This window comes from Lepidochelys kempii, chromosome 20, assembly GCF_965140265.1.
Source record: "Lepidochelys kempii isolate rLepKem1 chromosome 20, rLepKem1.hap2, whole genome shotgun sequence".
NCBI classification, from domain to species: Eukaryota; Metazoa; Chordata; order Testudines; family Cheloniidae; genus Lepidochelys; species Lepidochelys kempii.
The window spans coordinates 2,691,102-2,716,629 of NC_133275.1; the positions used below are offsets into that span (position 1 = coordinate 2,691,102).

Below are 25,528 nucleotides of genomic sequence, written 5' to 3' on the forward strand. Positions count from 1 at the left end.
GTCGGCTCTATAGTGACGCGGTGACGTCGTGGGGGAGGGGGGAGTCCAGCGCGGCGGAGCCGGTGTCTGCGGCGGACGGAGCGCGGAGCCCAGACCCCTCCCCCATGGCGGCCAGGCGGCTGCGCGCGCTGCTGCGGCTGGGGGCGCGCCAGGGGCTGCGGCCGGGAGCGCCCCCGCCTGGCAGGTGAGCGGGCCGCCGGGGGGAGGGGCCCAGAGTGGGGGTTCGTGGAGGGAGCCTCTGGGGGGAGGGGCTATGGGGGCAGAGGGGGGGCTATGGGGAGGGGCCCAGAGTGGGAGGGGCCATGGGGGCCAGGGCCCTAAGAGGGGGTCTCTGGGGGGAGGGGCTATGGAGGAGGAGAGGGGGGGTTTCTGCGGGGAGGAGCCCAGAGTGGGGGTTTCTGGGGGGAGGAGCCATGGGGCGGAGAGGGGGGTTTCTGGGGGGAGGGGCCATGGGGGCGGAGAGGGGGGTTTCTGGGGGGAGGAGCCATGGGGGCGGAGAGGGGGGTTTCTGGGGGGAGGGACCAGGGCCCTAAGAGGGGGTTTCTGGGGGGAGGGGCCATGGGGGCGGAGAGGGGGGTTTCTGGGGGGAGGGGCCATGGGGGCGGAGAGGGGGGTTTCTGGGGGAGGGACCAGGGCCCTAAGAGGGGGTTTCTGGGGGGAGGGGCCATGGGGGCGGAGAGGGGGGGTTTCTGGGGGGAGGAGCCATGGGGGCGGAGAGGGGGGTTCTGGGGGGAGGGGCCAGGGCCCTAAGAGGGGGTTTCTGGGGGGAGGGGCCATGGAGGAGGAGAGGGGGGTTTCTGGGGGGAGGAGCCCAGAGAGGGGGGTCTATGGGAGGGAGACACTTTTATGCTGCATTGGGTGCGCCGGAAGAGGCAGTGGGGACCCGGCCAGGGCCGCTCACGTCCTGTGGGGGCTTGGGCTGGGTTGGATAGAGAAGCTGGTGTTTTAAGTTCGGGGGACCCGGCCCACACCCCGGGGCACCTGTTGCCAGAGAGATGCTCTTGTGGACTGCTCCCCTCCCAGCGTCTCTACGGCAACTTCAGTGGTTGTCCGTAGGAAGCGGTGACGCGAGGGGAATTCTTCCCGGACACTTCGCTTCTTTTAATGGAATTTAGCATCTGGAACCAAAGAGCCAGATGTGAGCAGCTAGCTGGCTGCAGACCCTTGGCAACACCCCAGTAAAACGCCTTAGCTGGCTGAAGACTAGCTGCAAGGGCTTGATAGGCCATGGGTGATCTATGGACCAGGCACCACGCACAGGCAACCACTGGCTTAGTAAAACTTGCTGGGTCTAAATGGGATCTAGCATCACTAAAGCAAGGATGGGTCTAGCCCTAGCCCCTGGGGTTTGCTGGATGGCACCAGCCCTTTAGGTTTACCCTTCAGGGTAGGGGAGGTTGGTGCTGGATTTTTTAGCAATGGAAGATGTTATGATAACTTGTAATGAGCCTTCCAGAGAGTGTCCTGCTTTGCAGGAAGAGGAAATAGGATCCAGATTCAGCAGCTGACCTCCTTTGCAAGTTTCTAATCGCATGGCTGCAACCCTGCAATCAGGTGCTAGTTAATGGGCGATTGCCAGAGATGGCAGTTTGTAAAAGTCTCTCTTCAGTCGGAAAACACGATGTTAACTTGACTTGATGGTCTGAATTCAGTGTCACCTCTTGCCCAGGCTTTGCAAATGAATGTCCTCCCTTTCAAAAGGCCTGGAAGTCTTGAGGGCGTGCACCTCCTCCAGCGATGACCTCTGGTGGGAGGTGCCGTGCCAGGAAGTTGCTACAATGCATTGGTCTGTCAGCAATACCTGGGGCTGGCAGAGCAGTCCTGCTTCTTGGCAGGTGGGAGCTGGGGTATAAGTGTAGGTGCTTTTCAAGTTCAGATCCCTCCGTTAGCACAGGGGACGCTCCCAGAGCTTGGAGTGGAGAGAGTTTAAGTGGCGTTGTGCACAGCTTTGAAACGGGGCCAGGGCGGCTGCTCGTCACTGGCGTGTTGGGTATAAGAGATGCCGTGTTCCTCAGGGCAGCAGTCCTCTCCTATGCATCTGCACAGAATAAATAACAGGAGGTGGCACCTTGCAGGCAATATTTGCGTGTGTTTGCTTTGAGACACAATATGGGAAGGCTGGCAAAGCACAAATAGCTGACGGCTGTGCTCTTTGCTGCATGAATTCTTCTTCTGCTGCACAGCGTCAGGCATAGATATGGCTCTGAGCTTGGAGTCTGTCCCCTGGAGAGTCTGTCCATCCACTCAGGCAGGGCTGAGGGGGCCCAGGCGATCTCTAGGCTCATGTAGATCTCAGATGCGATACCGAATCCAAACCCCCAGCAACGTCCATTGCACTTTCCTCTGCGCTGGAAGGAGAGGGGGCATCGGGCTATCTGAGCCTGGAGTGGCCCCAGAACACTGGAAAAGAAAGACCTTTCCCCTCTGCTTGTGCCTCTGGGGAAGAGGGTGAGTGACCCGTTTTCAGACACATATATTTATAGATCCAAGTGAACAGCCTGAGTGGAAAGTTTCCAGTGACGATGGAATGTGACCTGATTGTGCTGAGTGGAAGCTGCCGGGATGTTGGAAGGAACTTCCTGAAGGCAGGATTGAATCTCGTTCCTACTGTCTTTATAATGTCCAATTGCCACCCTTCCAGCCGGTTCAGAAGCTTGCTGGGAGGTTGTGAACTTCAGGACTTTTTGTTTGTTGGCATTTAACCAATGGGATAAAACCCGACCAGTCTGAACTGTGGGCTGGGAGTCAGGAACTCCTGGGTTCTATTCCTGGTCGTGGGTGAGTCGCATTGCCGCCCTGTGCCTCAGTCTCCCCAGCTGGGCATAGTCACCTCCTGCACAGAAGGGGCAGTGACGACCAGCGAGTGTTTGTAAAGCACTGAGTGGTCTGTTGCTGGCTCCAGCACCTGTGTCAAGTGGGGAAGAAGGGGGAGTGTTCACAGTCTCACTCTGGATCGTCAAAGCTGACTTGGGGGTTTTGGGAAATCAACTGTCTGTCCAGGCTGTTGTGGGAGGCCAACCACGCCACCAGTGCAGCTCAAAGCGGGACCCTGCTGAGGGTGGGTCTGATCCCCAGCCTGCCAATGAAACGAGCGGAAGCCTGCTCCTGGTGTGCACAAACATTCCAATGGCAAGGGTGCGAGGGCTGTTAACTGCCTCTGGACTGTTTGCGGGAGAGAGGTCACATGTTGCTGGCTTCCCGTCTGTGTTTGTGATTCTCCTCTTGTCTCTGGTTGGCGTGCCAGGCTGTGGGGATCAAGGAACAAAAGCACCAGCTGAAATTTCATCAGGGGGCGAGGTCCAGAGGATAAACTCCGAATGGGATACAAGGGAATTAGAGGCATGACCTGGGTAGTGAGCTATGCCTCTGACAGGCTGCGTGACATTGGCAGATAAGTCCTGTTTTCAGTCAGTACCTTAGTTTCCCCATCTATCAATTGGAGATAACACTGACTCGCCTTGCAAGGGTCATGGAGAAGAACCCAAAGAACCCAGCATAAATAGGTCCTAACCAGCCCATAGTTACTGTCAATGACCCAGTTTTGCCAGAGCGCCTTTCATCCAAAGATACCAGAGCCGCCGAAGACCGCTGAAAGGCGGCCATGCTGGGGAAGCAGCAGCCAGGGCTGTGGATCCAAGAGGAAATCTTGGCCAATCGCTGCTCTTTCAGAAAGCGCCAGGCATTGCTAATGTCCAGACAGGGCAGGGCAAACCAAGCCTCTGGGCCTTGTGACATCCTGCCAGGGTTTAGAACGCTGGCTACCGCTCCTCCTCCTGAAATCTCTGCTTGGCAGCATAGCCGACGGGTATGGTTACGCAGCGATGGGTCACTGGTGCCAGCAGGGTGATATTACAGGGCCTGCGGGAGAGCCGAGGAAACCTGCCAGGGTGGCACGTTGCTTCCCCTGCCACCCTCCTTCTCAAGAAATCCAGATACCCTCTGCCCCCACATCGGTTCCAGTGTTCACAGCACCGGTGCTCCATATTGACGCGGAGGAGGGCAGAGCTCAGCAGGGTGCCCTGTGTTTCACCAGCCACCCTGACTAAGGAGATGGGCAAGCGTGGTCCCTGTGCCTCATAGCGGGCCCTTCCCAGTGGCACCCGCCCCCCATGTCCCATCTGGTTCCAGGCTCCAAGGGCTTGCCACTCCTTACTGGCTTTCAGCCAGCTCAGCTGAGTGCTGTTCCTGTGAATGAATCTCTCCTCCTCCTCCTCCTGCTCTGAGCTGCCCTCCTGATGGGCAGGTTAATGGCAGCTGTTGCATAAGGCCGGCTGGGCACAGGGGAGGGGCCGCCTGCCTCTTGACTCAGCAGCAGGTGATCTGCAGCAGGGAGAAGGTCAGGGTCTCTCTCGGTGGGAGCCCTTGGAGCCCTCCCCAGCTGCCTCCACAAAGATCTGAGTGAGCACAAGCAGGAGGTGAAGTAAATTGCCACTGTGTCTGAGCGTAGAGGCCTGCAGGAGAGCCAGGCCTGCCCGCCAGCCGCTAGGCCTCCCCGCCAGCCGCTCGCCCTGCCCTACCATGGGGGGCTTGTTTGAGGCCATGAACTGCTGGCTGGGAGCAGGGCAAGTGAGCTAGTGGGAGCAAGCTCTCGTCTGAGCCAGGGCTGACCCCGCTCCGGCACTGTGCTGCAGGGAGCTGGGTGAGTGATAGAGCAGGGGACGCTCTCCCCTCGGGGACAGTGCTGATCCCAGAGCTCCCGCCCAGTGCCGTCTGTCAGATGATCAGACTTCAAAGCTCAGGTCTGGGTCACTTGTGCTCATTACTCCTGAGGGCATTCTGCGCCAAAAAATTAAAAATTCTGCACCAAAAAAATAACAATGCTGCCCACAATATTTTCAAATTCTGCAAAATTTTGCAAATTTTATTTGTCAAATAAATGTGGAGGCTCCAGCATGGCATTGGGGAGCACAGGCCACTAGCTGCACAGAGGTGGGAGATCACTCTGCAGCTCTCCCGAGACACAGACTCAGCGGTGAGGCTGCACTCGACCCTGACACAGTGCAAGGACTGGGCCTGCCCCAGAAACATCCAGGGCCCTGCCCCTCCATGCCAAGTGCACCAGGTGTGCGCAGGCAGGCTCAGCAAGGCAGGATCCAAGTGTGGAGGGGCTTAGTGTGGGGGGGATCCAGGTGTGGATTGAGAAGGTTCTGTGTGGGGCAATCTGGGTGCATGTGGCTCATTGGGGGATCCAGGTGTGGGAGGATCTGGATGCACAGGGGCTTGTTGGGGGACTCTGGGTGCAACGGTAATGGAACTCTGCCGGGAGGGTCCAGGTGAAGGTGTTTGGGGCTCGGGGCGGGGGGGTCTGGCTGTGGGGGGATAGAGCTTGGCAGGGGGGTCTGGGTGTGGGGGGCTCAGTGGTGGGGTCCAGATGCTGAGGGAGTGGGGTTGGTACAGTGGGGATCCAGGTGTGCGTGGCTTGTCGGGGTGGTCCAGGTGCAGGGGGAGTGGGGCTTGTTGTCGCGGGGGGGGGTTCTGGGTGTGAGGGGGGTGAGGCTCGGCAGGAGGGTCTGGGTATGAGGGGGTCTGGATACACAGGAGTTGGACAGATGCGGGAGCAGTTCCCTGTACAGAGATCCCTCCCCCTGCAGCTCAGGAGTGATGGGTGCAGGAAGTGTGGTGGGGGAGGGGGGAGTTTGCAGCGTTTCCTATAGCTGGGGGAGAAATCTGGGGGTGGGTCTGACATGGCCCTGGGTGGTGGGCAGAGGAAGTTCCATCCTCCCCAGCCCAGCTGGGATTAGCAGCTGAGCCCGGTGCAGGGTAGGAGCCACACAGCTGGGTCTTCCCCAGCGCCCCCCCCCCCCCGCCCCCACACAGTGATTTACCTCTCTGCCGGCTGCTCTGGGCACCTGAAACATACTGATGAGGCAGGTTGCATGACTGCTTTTGTGGCTTCCCTTTGCTTCCCCATCAGAAAGTCATTTTTCTGCAGGGAAACAAAGAAATCTGCGGGGGACATAAATTCTGCGCATGTGATGTGGTGCATAATTCCCCCAGGAGTAGCTCATTAAACAGCCCCTTGGTGGGAGCAGGCGGAGTCTTCACTGTGATATGGGAGTCGGCGTCGCTCCTTGCCACAAACTAGTTGGTAGAGTTGCTGTGTCACTAAACCGCTGCCAGGTGCCAACCCAGCGGTGGCTGCATGGGAGCGGTGAAAAGATCGCAGCATGCAGCTTGGCCGTGCAGCACTTAGGGGCCGAGAGATCCCCAGGGGAATGGGATTGGCATGCGAGAGGGAATTCCCTTGTCCCTGGCTGGGGAGGGTGTTTCGTCCGCTTCGTCTCCCTCAGCCCCTCTCTGCGTTTAGTGGCCTTGAGCTTAGCTACTCTCAGCATCAGGTGACCTCTCCAAAGGGAGTAGCCCTCACTCCTTTCCTCTGCCTGGCCAAGCCAGCTCCGGTCGGTCTCTGCTAATCCCGACCCGTTTCCAGTTGCAGGGCCGTGTCTCTCTGTGGGATTCTGCTGAGCCGGGTGCCTTGGGCACTAAACAGCCTGGACTGGACCCAGCACAGCCGGACGTTCATCAATCTCACGGGGCCTTTCACCAACAAAAGGAAGGAGTATTCGGAGCGGAGGATTATAGGGTAAGTGGCATTGGCTGTGTTCCCCCAGGGGGGGATGGGGTGAAGGCGGGGCTGGAATGAGTGCGCTAGGGGCTTGCCCTGCATTCTCCAGCATGCTGTGTCCTTCACCTGCTTGCCCCAGCGCTGGTGGCAAAAGGGGAGTTTGGTCTCCAGGCCTCAGTCAACCCTTGACCTGTCTGTGACGTGATGCGTGCACCCCGAACCGGATTGAGACCCATGAAACTCATTTCACATTGTGGGGGGGGGGCCATGGATGGCACCAGCTGCTGGGGGCAGTGGAGTTGAGCTGGCTTTGAACCGGCGCCGCAGAGGCAAATGGTTCCCTAGCCCGTCCCCGAGCCCCCGCGCTGCCCTGTGCCTGCAGGACGGCAGCTCTGAGTCAGCCCAGATGTCTCCCCCCGGCAGGTACTCCATGCAGGAAATGTACGAGGTGGTGTCCAACGTGGATGACTACAAGCACTTTGTCCCCTGGTGCAAGAAGTCGGTGGTGGTCTCCAAGCGCACAGGCCACGTGAAGGCTCAGCTGGAAGTGGGCTTCCCGCCCGTCCTGGAGCGATACACGTCCATTGTCACCCTGGTGCGCCCACACCTTGTCAAGGTGAGGCTGCCGGGGAGCGCCCAGGGATTCTCAGCATGAGGGATGTGCGGGGTTGGGGGCACTCAGCCGCCCAGGGAGCCTGGCTTCCCAGTGCTCTGGTAGCAAGGCCCCTCGACTGACGCTCCTGCTGTCCCTTCTCAGGCCATCTGCACTGATGGGAGGCTCTTCAACCATCTGGAGACCAGCTGGCGCTTCAGCCCTGGCATCCCAGGCTACCCCCGCACCTGCACAGTGGATTTCTCGGTAAGCCCCACCCCTGGCCTGCCCCGTCCAAGGGGTCCTCCCACAACCTTCGCCCTGTCGCCATGCGGGGCCATCTCTACAGTGAATCCACTGGGGATGGACCAGAGAGGTGGCTGCCAGCCAGCCCATGCTGTGTAATGGACGGGTTAGAAGCACCAGTCCCCAGGTTATTAGCCTCCAGGAGGAGGCTGAGCCGGGAGGTAAGCAGGGCGCGAAATGCTGCCGTCAGCCACCGAGCGAGCGATTGCTCTTCGTGTCTTGAGGGAGAGAGAAGCAAGAGCAAATGTTCCACTTGGGCACATTTGTCTGAGAGGCAGGGCCTGGTGGAGCGGGGAGTCAGGACTCCTGGGTTCTCCTCCTGGCTCTGTCAGTGACTTGCTGTGTGAGCCTCTCAGCCTCAGTTTCCCCACCTGGGCCGTGGGCTTTGTGTGGAGGTGACTATTCGCTGCGTGCTGCCGATGATGGCAGGTTCCCCGCTGGGTGTTGCAGAACATGGGCAGCCCGGCAGCCCCTGTCCCCCAGCCCTTTGTTTCAGGGGAGGGCTCTGTCCTGGCCTGACCTGCTCTGCCAGCCCCTCGTCTCTCTGTCCTCCCCAGATCTCCTTCGAGTTCCGCTCCCTGCTGCACTCGCAGCTTGCCACGGTCTTCTTCGACGAGGTGGTCAAGCAGATGGTGGCCGCTTTCGAGCGGCGGGCGGCTAAGAACTTCGGGCCGGAGACGCGCATCCCCCGGGAGCTCATGTTTCACGAAGTTCACCAAACGTGAGGGGGTCGGGGCCGCATGTGCAGACTCTGTCGGGGCGGCGGGCAGGGCGTCCAAGTGCCTCCCGCCGCCTTTTTAACTATTTATTTGATTTCACCTCTCCTGACGGTCTCTCTAATTTATCTGCTGTGCCGAGAATGGGGACGTACCCGGAGTGGCTGGGTCTGGCTGCCCCGGAGCGTCCCCCAGGCCTGCCATCTTGCACAGAAGAACCACACCTGCCCGCCGGGCTCCATATTTTTGTAGCTAACTTTATTTTAAATGTATTTTATTTTGGGGGTGGGGGGTCTTGTTTAAAATCCCTCCGAGCAGGGAAGAGCAATCCCTGCCCCTTGCTGATCTGCAGGAATCCTCGTCCTTCCCTCTGCGCAGCCCTCGCAGCACAAACCAGCAGGCCTGCGTGTGCCAGCCCCCCCTTGGTCGGACTGCCTTTCCCCCAGGCCTTGGGGAGAGGGGCGGGGCCCTGGCGATGCGCACGTGGACTGGACGATCAGGGTCTCGGCTCGCCTGCCTGCGGTCCTTTGCGGGGTGGGGTGTGTGGAACGGATCAGAAACTTCTCCCCATCCCAGGGGGTGCTGAGCACAGCCAAAGGGCCGAGCAAACATAACAGTAGCTGCCCGCCAACTCTTAGGAAGGCGGGAGCAAGAGGGGAGTCACATTTGGTCTGGAAGCGAGTGCTGAGAGCAAGTGTTGCATTATCCGGGGCCTGCGGAAGGGGGCGGGGGCGTGGACGCAGCCTGGTTGGCGCCCCGGCAGAGAGCGGGAATGGGCAATCCGGGCAGGGCAGGGCGAGGGGCAAGTGCCAGGAGGGCAGTGTGGGACTCAGCTGGCAGCTGCTCCACGAGCCTGGCAGGTGGGATCCCGCTGAGCTCGCCCTGTATGGCGGGAGCACTCCCTGGGGAGGGAGATGGCAGGGCTACACCTGGCCCCCATAGTGCTGCCCCGGCTCTCGCCCAAGAAGGAGGCCCCGGTGGCTGCTCGGGCTCCTGGGCCCCGTCTCCCTGGGGAGAGCCGCGCGGGCGGGAAATAAGGACTGAGGGACCCAGGATGGAGCAAGCTTGGAGGCTTCGTGGGGCATCATCAGGAGCTGGAGATGTGTGCAGGAGGGGTTCCCCTCTGGCTGGCAGTGGAAGGCTTTAGGCAGGGGGAGCAGGGCCCCAGTTCCCAGGGGCTGCGGCCCCACAGCGGAGCTGTCCTTGGCCAGCACTGCTCCTCTGGCTGTGCCCCAGCCATGTGGTGAACAGGGCAGGGAGGGGGTGAGAACACTGCTGTTCACCCCACCCCCCCCCAGCCCAGGCACACAGCAGCTCTGTCTGGGGAGCGTGCCCCGTGGCTGGTGCGGGAGATAAGTGAACAGAGCCCCATTGTCCTCCGCCAGGGGAGGAAGGTCATGGAGCGTGCAGAGTGCTGGGGCAGGGAGAGGATCCTGCCTAGAAAGGGCCCTGTCACCTTGAAAAGCAGCTGCAGCTTAGCTCAAAGTGTGGCCCACACCACAGCCAGCCCGTGCGGCCACCTCTGTCCCCATGGGAGCTGCTGGCTAGTGGGGAGCAGAGCCTGGCTCCCTCCCCACGCCCCCAGGCCCAGCGCTGCGAGGCCTGCTTCGCCGCAGACTCTGCGCCCCGGCCCCCCTGCTGTGCAAAGGAGCCGGCGTTACATACAAGACACGCTTTGCACGTGCGGGCGGGGGAGGAGGGCAGAATCACTGGCCCCAGGGCCCGGCGTGGGTCCTGCCGCATTGGGCTGGCACAGCAGTAACTGTGCACAGAGTGGGGGAAGGATCCCGGCTGCTGCACGTTGGCCTCGCACGAGAGGCCAGGCGCAGAGTGCTTTCAGAGCTTCCCCCTCGGGTTCTGGGGGGAGCTGGCAGCGGGGCCCATGCCCTGAGCGTGGCAGCAGGTGGGTCACGGCAGTGATGGAAGGGGGAGGAGCCCAGGGGGCGGTTGGGACCCGCTTCTCATTCAGCCCGAATGCCCCCGGCACAGGATTCATTACCACAGTGAGGGCTTGAATGGCCTCTGAGGGGACCTGCCTGTCTCCAGAACTGGGGGGTAGCCAGCCCCTCGCTCTGAGCCAGGAACCTCCTCCTCTGCCCCCTGAGACCCTGCACCCATTGCAGCAGAATCACCTCCTCCCCTCCAGGTGCCAACTTGCCCTGGGGTGTGTGCTGCCCCATGAGGGGCCCTGGCCCCCCGAGGGGCTGACTGCATGGGCGGGGGGGGCCAGCAGCAGCCCTGGGGCCTGCCCACAGGCGAATGTCTCATCTGCTCCAGGCCTCTTGCCTGAATCCCTGCCCCACCCTTAATCCTTTGCTTCCAGCCGGGCTCCCTCACCCGCTTCCCCGTCTCCAAATCGCTCCCTGGGGCCAGGAGATGTTGATCAAGGGCTGCAGCTGGGCCCTGCCCTGAGCCGTGCCTTCTGCCCTGCTACCTTATCAGCCTGACCCCCAGGCTGCCCTCTGCCCCTCATGGCCTCAGCTGGCTCACGAGAGAAATGCACATGAGGGGGGTGTATCAATCTGATGCAGGGGTGAGGGGGAAACCCCCCCAGCCTCCATTTGGGGCTGGGCCGCAGCCGCCCCCTCTGTGCGCTGCGTGGGACTTTGGTCTCCATCCAAGAGACTGTAGAAATGTTCTGCCCAGAGAAGTGGGTTTTTTAGGCCAATAAAAAGCATTTGGCAAGTGGGATCGCCGCCTCCTTTGGGGTGTCTGTGGTGGCTCCGGGGCTGGGTTCTGCAGGTTAGTATCACCCGAGAGGTTGTCTCCTGCGGGCCACCCTGGCTGGACTCGGGGCAGAGGGTAAGTGGAGCCCGCCCTGTGGGCCCGCTGCTGGCCAGGCCCTTTCCGCTCAGCATGGCTGCACCTGGCTTTGCCCCTCATCTGCCCTTGTGCCCAGCACTCCCTGGCCCCGGGCACCCACTGCACAGTGGGGCACAGCGGGCCACGTCCCAGACTCCCCAGCAGCTGCCCAGGCCCTCACCAGCTGGAGGTGCTCCCTAAGGGCTGCCGGCAGCAAAGCAGGCTGGGGGACGGAGCGTGCCTGGCAGGGCAGCCCCCCAGCAGGGAGTGAGGAGGGGGCTGGATTGCATCGCTCGGCACCTACCAGCAGGGCTCAGCCCTGGGTGCAAATCCAACTCTTGGGGTGGTGGCTTCTGTGGTGTGGGTCTCCCCAGCCCCCATCTCCAGGCAGGACTCCTCCCCTCAGCGCAGGGGGTCTCGACCTCGCCCAGGCTCATTCTGTGTTGGGGCCAGCAGGCTACTCCCCAGCCCCACTGGGGTCCGAGCGCGATGGGGGCAGCACCAACATGAGCAATGGATCCGCTGCTGTCGCATCCTGGCCGTCTGCCACGAGACGGAGCCATGGCACGGGGAAAGCTGAGCCCATGTGCGGGGCCTGCCGCAGCTGGAGGGTCCTTGGCCCACCTTAGCCATGAGGGGAGACAGAGACAAGCCGGCAGACAGGAAACATTTTGGGCCGGGACAAATGCAACAGCCCTGCTGTGTGCAATTCCCCCAGCTCAGCCCCCACCTGATGCACACGCCCCCAGCCCTAATGCCGCAACTCAGGCTGCATTAAATCCCAGCCAAAGGCCGGCTGCTGAGCTGGGTTTGGGTGAAGGGCATGGTGCCTCCCTCCAAGCTGGGGTGGTGGGGGCTGCTCCTGGGCCCTTCCTGCCCCAGTGCTCAGGCTCTGCCCTCTGAAATGCCAGACATGGCAGCAGCTGCAGGGCTGACACCTCGCCCTGGCACTGGGGTTGGCTCTTCTGGCATCACCTGGCCCCAGCTTGCCCCTGCCCCCATAGGCACCTTCTGGGAGCATCGTTCCCCCAGTGCCCATCGGGGCATGGAGCGGGGACTGGGGAAAGCACCGGCCCCTGGCAGCGCGGCAGGCCCAGGCCTGGCTGCAGGGCAGGCCCGTGGCTTTCCAGGCCCAGCCTAACAAGAGCTGGGACCGGCTGCTCGTGTTCCTCCCCATGCTGGGCGAGACGCGCCTGTTTCACGTGGGGAGCCCCGTTCAGCCTCCACAGCTGCCCTTGGCCCAGCTTCACGGGGGTTGGGGGTGTGTGTGTGTGTGGAAAAGGCAGCTTTGCTTGGACCCTGGGATGAGTCACAACCCCTGGAAGCAGGGAACGGGGGAGTTGTGGGGACCCCCTTAGGGGCTTAGCAGCTGTGGAAAGATGGCTGGGGGCCCCTGGGCAACAGAAGCCCCCCCCTTCCTGCAGGATTGGGGGGGTGGCACCAGCTTCCCCCCCGCCCCAGCACACAACTGGCTGTTGGAACTGGCCCCAAGCTGCCCTGTGGGGCAGGCCAGGAAAGGCTGGGGGTGGAGCAAGGACCTCTGCTCAGGCAGGGGGCAGCTCTGCTAACCCTAGGCTGGGCTGGTGGGCAGTCAGTTACATCCTGCCCCCCCCAGGTTAGCAACTGGCCCTGGCTGCTGGGGGCAGTATTTGAGCTCCTAACTTCCAGGCCCTAATGCCAGGCCCACGCTGTTCTCGGCCAGGGCCAGCTGCCAGGCAAGGCGGCCCACCCAGGCCCAGGGCTGCCAGGGGAAGGAGGCTCCTTCCACGCAGCCTTGGGAAGGGTAATGGCGCCCTCCTGTGGCCATGAGGGACATGGCCCCTGGACTCAGCCCAGCACTGCTCATTTCCAGAGGCTGCCCCGGCCCCCCCTTTCCCTGGGGCTGCAGGTGCGGGGGGGGGGGGGGGGGGCGTGCCGCGCTGCTCAGGGCCTGGCTGGTGGCATAAGGCACAGAACCACTCGGGGAAATCACACCTAAGCTGAGGGTCCTAACCCCAGGGCCCCTCCCCAGCAGTGGGGCACCCCCCCGCCCCGTGGGCAGGCCCAGGCTGCATCCCACCCGCTGGCGCCTATGACACACCGGGGAAGCAGTTTTGTTAATAAAAACATTTATTTTGCATTTTGTACAGAGCCACCCGCAGGCCGCGCCAGGCCACGGCCGGAGCCCACCCAGCGCCCTGGGGGCGGTTAGGGGACACGAGAATTCACACAAAACACACAGAGAACTGGGGCAGGGGAGGAGTGTATCGCGTCCTTCCTCGGGAGAAAGGACAGGAGCCAGGTTCACTTTTGCACTGCAACTGCTCAAAAGAAGGTGGCTAGCAACACTGCCCCACGGCTACCGATGGCTGCTCAGAAAATCACGTCCTCGCTTGGCCAGGCTAAGCCCCACGGCTCTGGCATGGACGCCACGTAGAGGGAAACCCACTCGCAGACTTTCCCAGGGAAGCCTTTCCCCTGCCCCACTCTCCCCCTCGGCAGCCGTGGGGCTCACGGGAAGACCTGCCCCCTGCTAGGAGCAAGGAGACAGTCTCAGCCAGCAATGCCAGTGTGGCAGGATCCAACCCCCCAGTGTACATCGAGGATGCCCCTGCCCCCGCCCCTTGGAGGAGGAAAAGTCCAGAGATGCCCCAGATGGAGCCTGCAGATTGGGGCCCAAGACTCAAGGTGGTAGGAGGAGGAGGACCAAAGGTAAAGGAAGTGATTCAAGCATTCACATGCCAACCCCACACCCCACAGCTGGCCCTGGGTCAGGGACTAAGCAAGCAGAAGGAAGCTGGTTTGATCTGGGCCTAGGAGCTTGTCTGCGCCATGGACAAGGCAGCGCTCAGTACGGTACAACATGATTGGGAAAGGACCCTCCTCTCCTGGCCGGGGAATAGCGCGGGCTGGCCTAGAAAGCCATGCAGGTTTCCAACCCGTGCCGGGGGTTCCCAGGGGAGCTGCTGGGCTCTGGTTGGATCAGGAGTTTAACAGAGGTGCCGCTAATGGCGGTGGGGGGAGAGGGGAGGGGCAGGGGGCTGATTGTTTTAATCTTAAATTTACACCATAAATAACCTGAAACTTACGGTCAGTGCCTCAGAGAAAGGTTTAATTCTAGCGTCTGGCCGAGGCCCTTGGAAGGGAAAAGGTGTACTGTCTCTTTAAACGTCCCCTGGACAACTGGCAAGCGCGGGCTCCCCCTCCCCCCATCCCTTTCTTTAACCCGATTTGACGCCCACGAGCTGCATGACGCCGTCCGTGCTCATGGACTTGGGTCTCTCCAGCGGGAAGCCGAGCGCCCGGCTCCAGATGAGCTGGGCCAGGACACCCAGGGCCCGCGAGATGCCAAACAGCACAGTGTAGTACTTCATCTCCTTCATGCCGTAATACTGCAGAGGGGAGAGGAGTGGAGCAGGGTGTTCAGGCCAGTGCCGAGCAGTCCGGCCTCTGCCCGCAGGGGCAGCCCCAGGGTCTGGGCCTGGGAGATGCTCAGGGGATGTGGTCACTGGGGAGTGATGGCCGGGGGGCAGGGCTGCCCTCTGAGTGGCTGAGATGTCCTGGCTCCGGGGCGGTCAGAGCCCCAGTGCCAGGCTGTGTCTGGGGAGGAGCAGGAAGTTCAGCCCGGACACCACGCCACAGGGGACTCAGAGTCTGGGGACTGCTGAGCCCGGGGAGGAGGGGCTGGAGGGGCCAGGTCAGAGCAGGGTGCCTAGCCAGACCCGGCTTGGTGGGGAGTCCCGTCCCCCACTAGCAGCCCCCAGGCCAGCGCCTTACCTGGAGCAGCACCCCGCTGTGCGCGTCCACATTGGGCCAGGGGTTCTTGGCCTTGCCCTGCTCCAGGAGCACGTTGGGGACAATCTTGTAGAGCTGTGCCACTAGTCTGAACATGGGGTCCTTGGGGAGGTGCTTGAGGGCGAACTCCCTCTGGCAGGTGTAGCGGGGGTCCGTCTTCCTCAGCACGGCGTGGCCATAGCCAGGGACCACCTGCAGCGACAGGAGGGCCTAAGGTTAGCACTGACTGGGGGGGTCATGACCCACGTTCCCAGTGGGGGCAGCCGCCCAGACTCAGCACTGCTCCCGCCGCCCAGGGGGACTCACCCGGCCCGAGTTCAGCGTGTTCCAGATGAAATCTCGCAGCTTCTCGTCAGACACGTCCGGGCCCAGTTCCTTCTGCAGGTTCGTCAGCCACCCCAGGACCTCCTGCAAGACGCGCCGAGAGAGAGGGCACGGGGGTAAGGCCGGGACCGTGTCCCCCTCTCCCTTTCCCCGCCCCCAGCCGATGCGACCCCTACCTGATTGGCGAGGCCGTGCAGCGGCCCAGCCAGGCCGTTCATGGCTGCGGCAAAAGCGAGGTATGGGTCAGAGAGGGCGCTGCCCACGAGGTGGCTGGTGTGGGCGCTGACGTTCCCGCCCTCGTGATCGCTGCAGAGAGGAGACCGTTAGCAGAGGGCAGCAGCCGACCTACTGCCTGACCCGGGGGACTGCCAGCCCACCCGGCCCACTGAGCAGCTCCAACTTCCCAACCAGCAGGGGGCAGCAGCGGCCCTAGGACAGTGCAGGTGGCTCAGAGCCATGGTCAGTAGGGACGGCTGCTTCCCTGACCTGGCCCCTTCTGCTCTAAGGGACACCCGTCTCCAGCCCCTGCCTCTCTGTGCCAAGCTGGCAGGGATGGTGGCTCAGAGGGGCCCAAACTGCCTGGCACAGCCCCTGCATGCCCAGCGCACTGACACCCTGCCCCCTCTGTGGGGGAGGGATCCCTTGGCCAGAGCTCCGGCCCGGTAGCGGCTGTTCTCGGGGGTGGGGGGTGGGATGGAGAGGCTGGATCCAGCCCCCCTGGAAAGCAGTTGCAGCCTTCAGAGCCCCGCCCCAGTTCCACCCCTGCCTGCTTGGAGCCTGGCCCGTCCGAGCTCTGCCGAGCGGGGCAGGGGCTCCCCGCTGCGTTGTTTGCAGGGCTCTGGAGTTCGGCCTCCTCCTCCCACGCGGGGACGCCCCTGCCTCTCTCTAGGGCGTCCCCACGTAGCGTCCGCCACGCCAGCCTTGCTCCCAGCCGCAGCCCCCCGGAGGGGTCTCACCTGTGGATGGTGAGGTAGAGCCGCATGAGCTCGATGAACTGGGGGTCGGTGTAGCCCAGCATGTTGGTGAAGTTATGGGACCAGTCCAGGCTGGGGTCGATGGCCCCGATGCTGCTGCCCTCGCGGTACAGGTTGCGGTAGATCTTGGCGGCGATGCAAGGCAGCTTGGCGATCAGGTCCATGGCGTCCTCGTAGATGAACTGCAGGGACGGGAGAAGGCGGGCTGCTCACTGAGCCCAGTGGCGCAGCATCCTTGGGCCGTTCACAGCCACGCGCGCTGTCCCGGCTCAGCGCAGGGTTTGCTGTTCGAAGGCTGCCTTGTCCCACCCCAGAGGTGGCTGCATTTCAGTGACGTGGCAGCCCATGTCTATAGCTGGGGATTTAAAATCACACCTTTGTAAATCCCAACATGTCCCAGTGCTCTGAGCAGGAAATGGAGAGCCAGGCCCCTGACCGCGCCACCCTGGGTGAGCAGATCGCTTTACCCAGCCGCGGGCGGGGGAGGGGAGGTGCCAACCGTGCCAGGTGCAGGGGAAATTGGGTAGTTCAGACGGATGGTAAAGGGCAGGGACAGCTGCTGGAGGGCAGTGAGAAGGAGCAGCCATGGGAATTACAGGGAGTAGCAGACTCACCCGCCCAGACAGGCCAGCCAGTACACCGGTACACAGCCAGAGACTCTCGGCTCGGATGCCATGGGGTGGGGGTTGGGCCGAGAGGAAACCAGCTCGCCTGCCTTACAGGGACAAGCGCAGCCGGCCCTGTGCAAACGTCGCTCCATCCTCCAGCCCAGCACTAGCCCCATTGTACAGGTGGGCAAACTAACTCGGGCAAGGCCCCAGAGGGAGTCAGCGGCACAGCCCGCTGTGCCCTGGCCCCAGATCCACCCACGCCGCCCCTCGAGCTTCCAGCCACTGGTGTCGGGAGGTTGGCTCTCGCCGGCTGCAGGCCAGACGCCACGCTGGGAGCCGCAGCCTGGACGCTCTCTGTGGCCCAAACGTGGGCAGCAGGGAGGGCCAGCTGGGCCTGGCCTAGCCCCCTACCTCCCAGTACTTGGCCCGGCTGATGCCCTCGGAGTAGGCCCGGGCGAAGTTGCTCTCGCTGTTGAGGGCCGTGATGGCGGCGCTGAGCTGGGACATGGGGTGCAGGTTGGTAGGGAAGTTGTCCAGCATGGTCACCACGTGGGAGGGCAGAGCCGCTCGCTTGGCCCACTCTTGGGAGACCCAGCTCACCTGCGGGAGGAAACGCGCCACGGGGTTAGCCGGGGATCCACTGCCTGACGCAGCACAGAGGGGTTGCCGGGCCAGGCCAGGTGTGGCGCAGAGAACAGGCTGCAGCAGCATTGGCGAGGCCATGAGAGTTTGGGCCTTAAGTCACGGACCCCAAAGCCACGGCCAGAGCCCCCCACCTCACCTGTTCCGCAGTGGGGATGTCTCCGGTAAGCAGCAGCCAGAAGAGGCCCTCAGGCAGGGGCTCCTCCCCTCCCGGGGCTTTGGGCAGCAGCTTCTGGCACTCGGGGATGCTGTACCCACGGAAGCGGATGCCCTGGAGAGAAGGGTGGAGAAGGGAATCAGTCTCTGAGGGCAGGGGGCGGCCTGGGGGGGTGGTGGGGGGGCGGGGAAGGCCTTACCTCATCGGGGTCCAGGACAGAGGTTTCGTATATTAGCCCCTTCATGCCTCTCATCCCGCCATAGATCTGGAAGGGACAGAGCCAGGAGGCAGTTAGCGGGGTTCAGCGGAGCAACGCTCCCTCTCCCGCAGCCAGGCCACCTTTAACCTGGCAGGGCTGGCGCTAATGGCCGGAGTTTGCTCCCCGCTGCCGGGGAGCGGAGCAGCCCCTCTCGGCACCAGCGCTGATTTCACCCAGTCGGCTGCCTGAAGCCAGGGCTCCGTTCTCCCCTCAGCCCCGCTCCTCTGCTGGCCTGGGCTCGGGCCTGGCGGGAGGCTGCTGGCAGAGACGCTGCTGGACAGCTCCCTCTGCTTCACGCGGACCCCAGGGCTGCTCTGAACAGCCTGGCTGGGTCTCCGGCAGCCCCGATGGTTGGAGCTAAACGCCACAAGCGTCTCCTGCCCGAGCTAAAGGCCCAGCTGTGTTAGTGCAACAGCCCCAGCCGCCTCTGCGGGGCCGCCAGCCTGCACCCTATGAACCAGGGGAGGCCTCTGGGCAGCCACGGTCCCCACGTCCACACCGGGCCTGGGTAGCTCCCATCTCACACTGGGCTTGCCAAGGGCAGGGCAATGGCGCCTCGATTTCCAGGCACCAAGCGATGGGCAGGAGAGAGTGCCCAGCCCAGAGCAGTGTTTCTGGGCCACTGCAAAGCAAGGGGTCTTCCACACTGCTTCGACGCAGCAGCGACTGGCCGCCACCAGGGCGGGGCACCAGATCACACCCCCCAGGGGGCCCATCCAGGAAGAAAGGGAGCCCGCGGAACTGACCCAGCGAGGTAGGGAGGGGGCGACACTGGGCGAGTCCGGCGGCCTGACGCAGGGGTTCGTGGGGATAGGTCACTCCCTTGACGGTGAGCGAGATCAAGGAGGTGCCCACGCCACCCAGCGCCAGCCCCAACTGAGCTGGCTCTCCATGAGCCATCCCTCCAGCGCCGGCCCGTGCCGGCCACACTCACCATCTCCACAGTGACTTGCCCGATGACCGTGTTGCCGTATTGTTGCCTGAAGCTCTTGATTCTTGACTGCTCCTTGGGAACCAAGTTGGAAAGGACGTCCTTCAGGTTCTGGCGGTTGGGGGGAGAAGCAAACAAGCTGGTGAGGGCAGCACTAATGCCATGGCGGAGCTGAGCATCGCTAACCGTTGCGCCTCGGAGCCGGTCAGGATCTCTGGTTTGTGTTGCACAGAAATCCCTCCAAAGGAGGCCAGACAGCGACCTATAAGCAACGGGATTAGGACTGCGGCTCTGGGACGGTTTCCCTCTGGGGCGAGGACGTGAGCGGTGCTGGAGCCGCTGAACTGGAGAAGCCAAGGACAGTTCTCCCCAGATGTGCACCCCCCGAGGCGAGAGGCAGAGGTCTCTACTTACCGTGGAAGTAGAGCTGGCGTGTCGGGTAGCGAAGAATATACATGGTGCATTCTGCAGAGAGAGAGAGAGAGAGAGGGGCCTCTTATGCATTAGCCTGGCAGCGACATGGAGCGTAAGACCCACAGCCTACGGCAGCGTTGCGCTAGGCAGGTCAGTATCACCTGGCTGACACCACCAGGGAAACAATCATACCAGGGTGTCCTCATGGCTCCACCCCCCCCACGCCCCCCCATCCCAATATTTCCCTCTGCACTCTCTGCTGCAAGCAGGAGAATCAGACAGCTCAGCTCTGAGCAGGTCACTGATTGGGAGCCAAGTAAGAGCCGGAGTCAGAGTGGGAATGCGGAAGCAGAGCTCCAGTTCAGGGAGTTATTGGAGCCAGAGCAGTTTGTCCAGGAGGTGGGTGCACCGGACAAAGACAACACATTTAAATTCCACCGCCTCCTCTCTGGATCAGCAATGCCAGGCCAGGAGGAAACGGGGCATTTCGTTTTGCTTTGCACGGATCACACACCAGGAAAGCCGCTTCCACCTCTCGCTCCATCTGGAGAGAGTGAATGAATCCACCACGCTCCCGTTAGGGGCATGCCCTCGCCACACCCCCACTAGCGCGTCAGCAGCATCCGCACAATGCTTGGCAAGAGCTGGCAGGGGAGGGAGCGGGATCATTGCTGTCAGTTACAGCTGCACTCCGTCAGGTCCCTGAGAGAGCAGCATGAGTCACTCCTGGCTTGGCGTAGGCATGGGTGGGGGGAGGGCACCACACGGGTTCAGAACCAGCCAATCCTGCTGGGTGAGTGGCCTTGAATACCTGCAGGCTGCATCCGGAGCAATCGGAGCAGGGAGAGAGAGACCGGCTGGGCCCTTCAACACTGCAGGGTAACAGCTGAGCACCAGAGATCAGGGCTGCCCATTGCCCATGTAGGGACCAGTTAGCAGAACATCGCCTGGGTTTAGTAAAATGCAGACACATGCTTATGGAGAAAAATTAAAATCTTTCCGGAAGCTGCCGTTTACCCTCGGAGCACATCACTCAGGGACTGAAATGCTGCCTTTAAATGACACAAAGTGGCCCCCAACACAAGGCTAGTTACGTTCAGGAGCTGGCTAATGAGATGCGGGTTCCTTCACTTATTCTAGCACACTGAGTCACTAGTAACGCCCCTCCCTTCAGTTTTCAGCCACTTTCCTAAGCAGATTCTTGCTGAGCCAGGAATCGGGGACCGAGTGGGGCTCAGGCACAGTTAATGGGTATCTCCCACCGTCCATGACGGAGGAACATGCCTAGCCATGGACGCAACCCAGTCATGCCTTCCATGCACCTGCAGTACCTGGTCCGAAGCTGTGCAGACCCAGCCACGGGGCTGTACAGCCATGGGTTTGTGCTGCAGCTATGGGAAGAGCAAGAGTTGCAGAGAACAGTGGAATAATCCCAGCTATGCAAACATCTCAACATGCATGCCACGCCTTGTGTGTGAACGGGGGTCCAAGGGCTTTAGAAACTGACACTGGGATAACATCAGCAGCCACTTAGATCTGGTCTACGCTACAGACCTGTATCAGTGTAACTTCGTCACTCAGGGGCGGGGATCCACACCCCGAGCAATGTCACTATATCGACGTACCCCCCGCCCCGTGTAGCCAGCACTAGGTCGGCAGGAGAGCTTCTCCCATTGCCATAGCTACCGAGCCCTCCTACAGCAGCACCGATGCAGCGTTTTAGTGTAGACTTGCCCTAAGAGGGAGCCACTTCTGGGGTGGAAAACAGCAGCTGGGTCACAGTGCAGAGGAACTTTCACACAGCGGTGAAAGTAACAATATGGAAAACTGGAGCCACCTGGGATCCAGGGAGGTGGAAGGTAAATTCCAAGGAGGAGCCAGGTGGAAGTCATCAATTCCAAGACCAGAAGGGACCACGGATTGCGAGCTCCTGCCCCACAGTAACTCCTAGGGCAGAGCTTTTAGAAGCTCCAGTCTTGTTGCCTGGACTCAACGCTCCTGCTCTGGTGCGGAGCATCCGGGGACGGCTTCTGAGCCCAGGAAGCCAGGCCTCATAGCTGGCCTGCACGGGAAAAGTGGCATTTTCCCCGCCTAACTAGTTTAGCATGTTTTCCCTTGTAGCCAGCCCAGCACTTTCTGCATGTGAAAGAGACTGCCCTGGGTCCGTGAGTGCCCCTTAGGGAGTCACACATTCTGTGGACATCTCCCAGCCCAAGCATTAACCTCTCCCAGCCCTGACCGAGCACTGGGAGATGCTTTGCAACATGGGGGACAGACAAATCAGCCATTCCCGAAACAAGTTCAGAGCAGCAGGCAGGGGCTTATGCTGACCATTCAGAACAGATGGGACCAAGGTTTGTCCTCTCCAAGGCAAGAGAGGGTGGGAACCTGCCTCAGGAGCTTATCTGCTCCCAGGTCCAAGCGAACACCAGGGAAGATAAGCAGCACTTTGGGACACTTCCAGAGACCCTATGCTAAAGCAGATATTGAGACCATGTGGTGGGTCAAGTCACCCTAGGCTCTAGGCCAGCAGGTCCCAAAACGTGGGTCAGGACCCCAAAGCGGGTCACGACTGCATTATAATGGGGTCACCAGGGCCAGCATTAGACTTGCTGGGGCCTGGGGCTGAAGCCAAAGCCTGAGGGCCCCCCCATGTCATGTAGTGATTTTTGCTGTCCGAAGGGGATCGTGGTGCACTGAACTTTGAGTACCACTGCTCTAGGCGGGGAGAGGTACAGAGAGTCTAGCCTCCACTGGGCTGTAAATGGAGAGGGAGGATGGAAGCTGAAAGTTTCACTCTGTGCCTGTCTTCTCTCCCCACTGCAGACAGGTTAGGCCTGGCCTAACATGCTGGTTTTCCACCAGGGTAGGTCTGTCAGTACAACCCAAGTGGTGGTGGGGGGTGGGGGGGCAACCAGTATCGCTTATTTCCTTCTGTGCCAATCTAACTGCACCCACACTGCGGGGAGACCAAGAAGCAAACCTCAGCTTGGACGGAGGCAGCTCTTAACTCGGCTGCCCAAAGGAGGAATCACTTTTGGCCAGTTAGTATCTAGAAACCCAGGACTCAATATCCAGCCGCTGTCAGTGCGGACCAGAAGGGTCTGACACCAGACTACTGCGAGTTGCCAGGAGGGACACAACACCGAGACGTGGCAGTATTCCCACCGGGCTGCTCCGATCTACTGGCTGAACAGGAGAACTCAGGTGGAATAACTTAGTCTGGTTTCCTCTTGGAATGGGAGCAGCTGGTCCCAGATCAGATGCCCAAGTTCAGGGAGGTTGTTCTGAGCAAACCGAAAATGCTTTCAAACCAGTGGCGTGGGTCCCAGAACAGGCCGCACAGGGTGTATGGAAGCAGCAAACATCCCGCCCCAGACCTGGAGGCACTCTGACCTCTGCACAAGGGAGCCGGTGCGGGTTATATTTGCAGACAGCGGGTGGATAGAAGCAGCCGTGACCCAGATATTCCCTTCGCTATGAGAAGCAAACTTCTCTCCTTGACGACGTTCGTAGCAACACCATCCTCACGTCTAACCTTACAACAGCCGTCAAGTGCGCTCTCTCTCCTTACAGACGGGGTGACTGACGCAGAGGTGACGCGGCAGTGTGGGGAACAGAGCCCGGAGTCTGGCTCCTAGCCCGGAGCTCACCCTCTTATGCAAACAGGTGCTTTTATTTAAAGGATCGAGGTTCTGCGCTGGTCTAGCTCAGCCTGAAAGGCGACCCACTGAAACACACCAAGAGGCTGGAACTGACAAAGGGGGTCACAAAGCCAGGAGACTGGACGCATCTGCAGGCTACGCTAGTCGTCCCTTTGTGCCGTGCTGCTCGGGGCCTCTTGGGTTTACATCTCGTTCAGTCCCAGCAGCAAGACCAACACCGGCTGTGCTCCACGCTAAGGAGTGGATGGTTCCATTGGCAGCCCCAGGGAACTCCAGATACCGTCCCTCACACCCAGCCTACGCTTGGCCTTGCAAAACAGCCCAACAGACACGACCCCAGCTCAGCACGAACGCAAGCATGTTTAGCCTTGGGAGAGGGCTGCCATCCGGCCCTGTCAACACTGGCGGGGCCGGAGGGCCCTGCAATCTCACCTGAGGATCAAACGCAAACAGCCAGAGAGGGGGCAGCCCCCGGCTTCCCTCCATCCAGTGTCATGCAGTTGTTGGTGAACACTGGGACAAAGAGCCACGTCCCAGTCTGAGCCCAGCCCTCCCTGCTAGCCTGGAACAGGTCCCCGTCAGTGATTCACCCGCCAGGCATAGTGCAAAGTCTTGCACTGCAGATACACCACAGGCCACGCCAGTGTCAAGCACAATGTTAGCCTGGAGACAGCTTCCTCCTTGGGTGTCTCCTCCAGCAAGAAAGCGGGAGGGTGACCCTTGGGCTCAAGCCACTGGAGTGGGGGGCACACCACATTGGCACAGCTAGTTTTAAACAGCTTGCAGCTAGCTCCATCCCGGGGCTCTCAGGGTGTGGGGGGGTAATATCCACCCACATCACAGCCAGGAAGGGCCTGGTCTGAAGTCACATTTCCAGTCAGGGCAGAGCAGGGAATAGAAGCCTGGCTCTGACTCAATGCCCTGCTTTAGCAATTAGACAAAGCTGCCTCCTACCCTGGGTCAGCTGCTGCCGTTGGCCCAGCTACTCAGCCATGCTGCAGTTTGATGGGACAGACCTGTGTCCCCACGTGCTGTGACTCGGTCCCCCCCACACCAGACAGTGGATTCTGTGACACACACAAGGTCCCTGAGGGAGGGCGCTGGCATAGCTATGAAGTGACTCATATTTCCCCCTGCTCGGTCCTGCTGGCTGGGAAGATTCGGCAGTTTCAGAGCCCTGCTGCAAAGGCTGGGTGAGCTGAGCAGATGGCACAAAGCGATAGACCCACAAAACCCAGATTGAACTAGGAATGAAACTCCATTCTCGCTGTCAACCAGAGCAGCTAATAACACTGAGCTTTGCACCGGTTTCCTAGTTCTCTTTCCAACCAGCTGAGCGACACAAGAAGCCGAAAGAGTCACAGATGTCTCATTATGGGGGAGCCAGAATTAGCTGAATAGGAACGTGTTCTGGGCCAACTCCCCCACGCCCAGCACCCCCACCCCCACCCCCAAAGACCTCCACCCAGAGGCTGCTTTATTGCAAAGATTTAGCCCCGCGGCACGACGCACTCCAACTGACCTCCTTTGTGGGCAGTCGCTGCCGAGACGCCAAGACCTGAATGGACCAGCCCACTCCCCGCTCCTCCCCAGGATGGGTACAGGAGATGACACACCTGGAGCAAGCAGCAGCTGCAGGGCTGAGCATTGTATGGAGCAATCCATCAGCGCAGCAGGGCAACAAAAGGACAGGGCAGCAGCCGTCACCTTCTGAGGAGTTAAGCAAGGAAATCCAGGGCAGTGGTAAAACAAGCAAGTCCGCAGCCTGTTTTGCTCAGTCCACCCTGCAAGGGGCAGGTTCCCAGAGGAACGGGTAGAGGAGCAGGAGGGGAGACCCGTTTCCAACCCTCTCCAATTAAGGGATTTATCGTTATTCAGGGTTTCAGACAGTTCCAGAGCAACACAGTGCTTCAGAGATTAAAGCGACAGAGTTGGGAACAGAATTCAGGTTTCCAGACTCCGAGTCTGGTGCCCTACCCACTAGCCCAGGCTGTTTCTCGGACATCAGTCAAATCCACACAACAAGAACCACGTTGCAGGTGGATCTCAGAAGCTCCGATAGCGTCACTGGACGGAAAGATAGTGCCGGCGTAGAAGGCCGCAAGGGACAGAGTGGGGTGTGTGAAATGGGACCACTTGCGGCCTACAGAGGAGTCTTTTCAGGCCCAGGGCGTGGTTCGCTAAGAGGATTAAAGTGATCACATCAGCAGGAAACACTCAGGGCTGTTATGGTTACCACTGATAATTAGTTTCTGGTTCCAGTTAAAAGGCAAAGAGGAATTGTAAGTATATCTGAGCTCAGTCCCCTTCCGTGTGAATCCTGACAGTACAATAGGACAGTTAGAACAGAGCCTGCTCCCCCAACAAGGATAGGAGACGGACATCTCCTAGGGCCACAGGAGCGTTCTTTGTACGCCCACCTCGCACGTAGCCTGGCCATGCGTTGCTGGTCTGCATATGGCAGGGCCAGCCACATAGTTTAGAGCAAGGGGACTAGGAGCCGGCACTCCTGGGTTCCATCCCAAGCTCTGCTGGGAATCCCAAGGTCAAATTCCATAAGGCAGCATGGCGGACAGTGTCAGCTCACAGCTGGAACCCGCGACCCAACAGCTGCAGACAGCCCTCTGGCAGGCACCGCCTTCCTAATGCAGGGCGCACGTCTTCTGCCAAGGCCATGGAGCTTGAAGTCCAAACCTCTTCGCAGAGCCCTGCGACCTCCAATCCCATATAGTCCAGACCCCCAGGAAGGATCATTGCGCTGTTGGCCATGGCTTCATTTTCACCCCCTTTCCTTGT

At 61.0% G+C, this 25,528-nt stretch overlaps 2 protein-coding genes across 4 annotated transcripts in view; one reads left to right on the forward strand and one right to left on the reverse strand.

Annotated features, from left to right (window-relative positions):
- On the forward strand, positions 1–13,100 carry COQ10A (coenzyme Q10A). The gene is made up of 5 exons (XM_073319049.1): positions 1–184; positions 6,431–6,583; positions 6,989–7,181; positions 7,323–7,424; positions 8,021–13,100. Exons 1-5 carry the CDS (start codon positions 105–107, stop codon positions 8,186–8,188), a joined length of 696 nt encoding a protein of 231 aa, XP_073175150.1. The 5' UTR covers positions 1–104; the 3' UTR covers positions 8,189–13,100.
- CS (citrate synthase) overlaps positions 13,073–25,528 on the reverse strand; it is a 15,952-nt gene continuing 3,496 nt past the window's right edge. The window contains exons 1-12 of one of the 3 annotated variants that reach the window (XM_073319042.1): positions 24,255–24,412; positions 19,879–20,014; positions 19,068–19,118; positions 18,657–18,764; positions 17,663–17,728; positions 17,441–17,577; positions 17,076–17,259; positions 16,036–16,235; positions 15,256–15,385; positions 15,062–15,163; positions 14,738–14,947; positions 13,073–14,352 (exon numbers count right to left, since the gene is read on the reverse strand). In XM_073319042.1, coding sequence (XP_073175143.1) covers positions 14,182–14,352; positions 14,738–14,947; positions 15,062–15,163; positions 15,256–15,385; positions 16,036–16,235; positions 17,076–17,259; positions 17,441–17,577; positions 17,663–17,728; positions 18,657–18,764; positions 19,068–19,118; positions 19,879–20,014; positions 24,255–24,397 — 1,638 coding nt within the window. In that variant the 5' untranslated portion in view covers positions 24,398–24,412 and the 3' untranslated portion in view covers positions 13,073–14,181. Of the gene's footprint in view, positions 14,353–14,737; positions 14,948–15,061; positions 15,164–15,255; positions 15,386–16,035; positions 16,236–17,075; positions 17,260–17,440; positions 17,578–17,662; positions 17,729–18,656; positions 18,765–19,067; positions 19,119–19,878; positions 20,015–24,254; positions 24,413–25,528 lie in introns of those variants that run through there. The other 2 variants (XM_073319043.1, XM_073319044.1) reach the window with 2 other exon arrangements.